This window comes from Dendrobates tinctorius, unplaced genomic scaffold, assembly GCF_039654945.1.
Source record: "Dendrobates tinctorius isolate UK_male_01 unplaced genomic scaffold, ASM3965494v1 ptg000015l, whole genome shotgun sequence".
NCBI classification, from domain to species: Eukaryota; Metazoa; Chordata; class Amphibia; order Anura; family Dendrobatidae; genus Dendrobates; species Dendrobates tinctorius.
In genome coordinates this window covers 33013948-33019947 of record NW_027361683.1, presented here as the reverse complement: position 1 = coordinate 33019947, position 6000 = coordinate 33013948, and the positions used below count along the sequence as shown (strand labels likewise).

General features: G+C 40.2%; 1 protein-coding gene across 1 annotated transcript in view; it reads right to left on the bottom strand.

Moving 5' to 3' along the window:
- Positions 1-1323: 1323 nt before the first annotated feature.
- The window catches only part of LAPTM5 (lysosomal protein transmembrane 5), a 170292-nt gene continuing 165615 nt past the window's right edge, over positions 1324-6000 (bottom strand). Inside the window, exon 8 of the mRNA XM_073563328.1 lies at positions 1324-1921. Within this exon, the coding sequence (XP_073419429.1) occupies positions 1850-1921 (72 nt within the window). The 3' untranslated portion in view covers positions 1324-1849. The remainder of the gene's footprint in view (positions 1922-6000) is intronic.

Sequence of the window (6000 nt, the reverse complement as noted above, 5' to 3'; positions counted from 1 at the left end):
AATGAATGGAACACCACTACCAGGGTTTTTGGAATGACTCAATGATGGCAGATTACTGTTGGATGTTCGATAGAGACAACCCTGAAAAATCGTATCAACAACAGTCTAATGTCAAGCACTTTAATTTCTGCTCATATTTTGGTTTCTATTTTGCGTGTGAAATTATTTTGGTTCAATAAAAACATTTTTGTATGGTGAATCATTTTTTTTCCTGTTTTCTTAATGTCGCCAGTATATTTCCTATACCTTATAATAATGATGCTGCTCCATGGAAACTATACGTGCTACAGAAAAACTATATACATTTTTGAAATCAGGACAAAAGGTGATCTAGAAAAGTACAAAGTCACCTGCGATGATTACAAAATATGTTTTTTGTAGACCTGTGAATCCAAAAAGAGTGAGATTCGGACCCAGAACACTGATAATATTAAAAAAAATGGATATCTGAATGGGGTCTTAAAGAAATTTTTAATGTCTCATTATTTAATTATGGGCCTTAACAGTCAATTCAAAATTTATATGCAAATTGTCTTTTTGGAGAGGAAGTGGACTTGAACTCTAGTGCCATCTATTGGAAGTAGCAAATCGAAAAGTCAATATTGACCCTTTAACAAGCCTTCCAATATGACTTGGGATAAAAGCCAAATCAGAATCTCAATTTGCAGACACGGTGTTTCGGGGTATTGTCCCTCGTCAGTGCAAAGTGTGAGATCTGATTTGGCTGGGTGAGAGGCTAAGACTATGATCTAAGGGGTAACGTTTCACCTTGCAGAGAGTGACAAGCCAGGTTTGGCATGTTAGTATGAGGAGACTTAATACTTTGCATGCTTCTCTGGGAAATTAAATTTGCAAATTGTCTCTTCTGAGAGGAAGAGGACTTGAACTATAGCGTCACCTGTTGGAAGTAGTGATCCTGCAAGTCAATATCGACCCTTTAACGAGCCTTGCAATATGACTTAGGATAAAAGCCAAATCAGAATCTCAATTTGCAGACAATGTGTTTCGGGCTATTGGCCCTCATCAGTGCAAAGTGTGACATCTGATTTGGCTAGGTGAGAGATTTAAAATTTATGACACTGATAGAAACAGACTAGTGCAGCTTCATGCAAACTCCTCGTAGCTGCAGCTTTGTATGTGTGGGTATCAGGGTTCCCCTATTAAAGCAACTTCAATTGACATTTCTTTATCAGTCATCCAATAGATAGATGGTAAATGCTTTTAGCTGGAATACTCCTTTATACACTTTATAATGAAAAGTTGTGTAGCTTTCTACTGTACTTTTTTCTATTTCTCATCTTCTTCGTGATCACTGCTTGCAAGTTAGAGAATGGTAACATTTTTATTTTCATCCAGAAACAGAAAACCTTTCCTGATCTTGTGTAACTGACAAAGGGGTCTAGCTTAATATGTTGCAGATAGCACAAAGCTTTTTCTTATGGGGGACTTGCAGAAATCTTTGTGTTTTCTTCAGAGACAACCCCAGCTTAGATGCAAGGAAATACATTTCAGTCAAAGAAATTTCAGCAGAAAATCTACCCTCATAATACGCTATGTCTCCGTGTCTCCTGTATGATCAGAACAGGTTGAAATTAATTTAACAGACATAGTGGTACTGTTCTATATCAGGACGTTGTCTTCAGGTGAAATCCATTTTCTATTTCTTGGTGCTCTTCAATGCTTTTATTTCATTTTTTCTGAAACAGGAACCACATGCCCCTGTTCTCCTTGATGCTTGTTTGCTTTCAGTGGCAGAGGCATTGCAGTGCTCCATTCTCTCAGCAACGCGCACAGGATTATACAAAGCTTTTAAACCAGAAGCAGCTTATTTCTTTTAGTATATTTGTAGTTACACTGTGGAGTATGGAGGGGGTAAATGCTTGGCTTCCATTATTGCCTCCTTGTAGGATGGAAGTGATGCCTGTAAAACACAGCACATGGCTTAAGAGAACATACAATATTAAGAAAATATGAATAACTTGTAAGTGAAATATAATATACATCAACATTATCACAATGAAGAATCATCTTCTTGATGTCTGTGACCGTTTTAATATGACTCTGTAGTATTTTACATATTTATCTTCTACCTTGTTTACAACATAGTTTACATACAGCAATTCCACGGAATGTGTTTAGATATGTTCATGTGGATGAGGTGATAAAGGAGTTTCCCTTTAAGAATGATTACAGAACGTAGTGAACAATTACAGTCTTTATTTTTTAACAAAGTGGCACTCAAATGCCTAAGTGGAACAATGAGCTTGGCTGTGGCAGGACAGACTTACAGGCACAGAACAATAATTTTCAAAACGTAAACCCACATTTATCAAGGGGCTCTTCACGCAGACTGGGTACCAACTCCACCGATCCACTGTGAATCTGGTTGTTCCCGCAATAGTTATATCCTTCATTGACCTTGTGAGTCTTGAGGAATGCTAACTCTGACCTTCACCATGCCCCTCTCAGGTGGTACTCACGGAGTGACTCTAGGCACTATGTATTAGGCAATAGCTCAGGAGGTCTAAATGACCACAGAGTCACTACCTGTGACTGAATTATTAACAGAAACCCACAGTACCGAGTGTGTTAACATGCAGGACACTAAATTTCTTACCACCATATGACTCAGTTCACACATACTTTTACTGTATGCAGGGTTAATTTCTACCTTCCACAAATAGAGAACCCTTCTGTCTTATTGCAGTGTTCTCCATCAGTCCACTAGCCAACTGCACCTGATTAAACTTAGGTTACTTTGCTGGCCCGTGATATGCAGGGACACTTGCACACTTCATGAATGGAAGAGCCCACATAATCCACTTAGTCCTTAATATAGCTTGAAACTGGGTGGAGTTAAAGCGAACCTGACAGCAGGATTTTGCTAAGTACACTACAGGCATTGTCATGTTGCCACTGTTATACTGATTAAAATAATACCTGGGGTAAAGAAATCTGTCTTGTGGTTCTTGTGTAATCAGTGTTAGAAGTTTTCAGTTAATGAGATGCACTTGCTCCGGGGTGGTACTGTAGGCTGAGTCTTATCTTTATCTTAGTGATCTAGAGAAACCAAGAAGAGATCTGCTCACAGGCTGCCCTGAAGCACAGACAGTCTGTCTCGCTCTCTGTCTCAATGATGAAGAACATGTTTGTGCTTTGGGGCAGGCCTGTAGGCAGGTCTTAACTTGTTTTATCTGGCCTAGAGCAGAAAGATAAGACTGTATCTACAGTCCAACCCTGGAACATATATATATCATTAACTGAAAACTTCTAACACTGAATACACAAGAACCACAAGATGGATTTCTTCAACACAGGTATCATTTTAATCAGTGTAGCAACGCTAACATGACAATGCCTGTAGATAACTTAGCAAAATACTTCTGACATGTTCACTATAATTTGCACACCTAGTCTGCACAGTTTCTCAGAACTGGCATCACTTCAGACTGAAGGTTTTATACAGCTCAACACTACACAGGACACTTTTCCTAGCCAGCTTATAAACTGTTTGTGATGGTACTATGTGCCACTTCTCCAACTCTGTGACCATAATTGATCTTCAGCATACACCTTTACTTCACACGGCTTTTATCTCAACAATAGATTTTTTATGGACAAATTCCAACATTGCTGGGTTTTTTTGCAGGCTATAGTACCTCTCAGGCACTTTAGGTAGTTTCATGGCACATTCTTCAGGTTATGACTTTTTCACTACTTGAGCTCTCTCCCTTGGACCAACAGTCAACTAAGCTAGACTCCCAAGAAACTACAAGTAGTATCAGCCGCACACTACCTCTCTTTCCTGTTACAAGACGTATGTATAACCTGACCTTCTTATGGTTCCTGTTACAACAGAACCATTTAGTGGTAACATTCCACATTTTTGCTCCAACTCTTCTACCTTGGACTTCGAACAACAGTGTTGGGCATAGCACAGCAATATCTATATATATAATTGCCTTAAATTGTCTGTCATCCACTTCCGTCGGGATGTCCCTGAATCCCACAATCCACTGCGCCGCACTGGAAGTACGCCAACCGCTATTTTGGAACATCCAACTGATGCCACTCGGATCCAGGACGCAGCTGTTATCCCGAACGCCGCTGCGATCCTGACCGCAGCTCGGATCCAGGACACCGCTGCGATCCCGAACACCGCTGTGATCCCAACCGCTGCTGGGATCCCAGCTGCCGCTCGGATCCAGGCCAACTATGTGATACCAACTGCCGCTGGGATCCCAGCTGCCACTCGGATAGAGGCCACCACTGCGATCACGAGGCTGTGAAAGGGGTGAAACGAGGGGGATATAACAAGAGGGGTGTAATGAGAGGGTGTAATGAGGGGGTGTAATGAGAGGGGAGTAATGAGAGGGATGCTGCCGCTGGACCCCCGCCAGGACCCACCACCTCACTACATGCACTGGATCCCGCCGCTGCCTGCCCACCCACCTCCATGCAGTCACAGCTAGCAGGAAAGACCGCAGCTTGAGGCCTGTGCTGGATATTGGGTGCGGTCACCCTCTGGAGGCACCGCACACCATCTCCAGCACAGGCCGCAAAACACCGTCTTTCCTGCCATTTGTGACTGCACGGAAGTGGGTGGGCTGCCACCCCCAGCGCCACAAAGCTGCCCCCATCGTGATGTTAGTGCCCTCCCGATGCGATAGCATCAGGCATACATCTAGTAATATATAATTCATATATACATGATAATCACAGAAGTACACCATCATCTTAAAATGAAAGTCTTTTTTGTAAGGAAGGAAGCCTGGGTTTACCAAGCTTATTAGAAACATAATAATAATAATAATAATAATAATAATAATAATAATAATCATAGCATCTGATTGTAAAGGTACCTGTTGTTTGCTGAATTATGCTGCCTTTAAATTTTCCCTGATCCATTAAGTAACTGATTTATTACTTATTGTCAATTCAATTAGTGTTTTGGTGGATCAGTTAGAATATAAGCATTTTTGAGAATGAGGGGCGTAAACACTCTATCAATGGCTGGCTTAACCAAGAGCATCAAGAAGAACCATCGATCTCCCTTGTTACAGCAAATAATGTTTTAATTCGGTGCATCATTGAAAACATATTTTGAAAATGGGTTGGGTACAAGCAGAATTGTCCACAGCATTACTCCTGATTTGCTAAGCTTGATTAGCAGTTCCCTAAATAAAAGCAAATATAAAGACACATGTCAATCAAGCCATGGCTGTAGTCAGATTCTGTGTGCTGCCGCACTTACAAGTTACTCTTGCAAAGAGAACAAATAGACAGAAGTAATGTTTGACTACAATCAAGTGGCACAAGACACATGGTTTGTCTGTAATGGAGACAACCATGTCTGCACACGCTAGAGATAAAAAATTATGGGAGATACTTAATACCGACAAACTTCGTTAAATTTTTATTTTAGATCCACTGCATAGTCATAGCAGAGTTTCCTACTTGTATATTAGTAACATCATACTCTCACAACATAAGCTCAACACTGAAATTTCATCATCAGGAGGAAAGGTGATGAAATTATGGAAATCAAACAGCTGCTGCATATGTTAATTATATGCAAATGGTGAAAAAATGGAAACAAAATTTTCAAAACATTTATTCAGTATTGCGCAATAGTGCCATATTACAAAAATACACACACATCTTGATATGCAATCAATGAGGTTATTAACCCCTTAACCCCCAAGGGTGGTTTGCACGTTCATGATCGGGCCAATTTTTACAATTCTGACCACTGTCCCTTTATGAGGTAATAACTCTGTAACGCTTCCATGGATCCCGGTGATTCTGACATTGTTTTCTCGTGACATATTGTACTTCATGTTAGTGGTAAAATTTCATTGATATAACTTGCATTTATTTGTGAAAAAAATGGAAATTTGGCGAAAATTTTGAAAATGTCGCAATTTTCCAAATTTGAATTTTTATGCCCTTAAATCACAGAGATACGGCACACGAAAAAACTTAATAAATAACATTTCC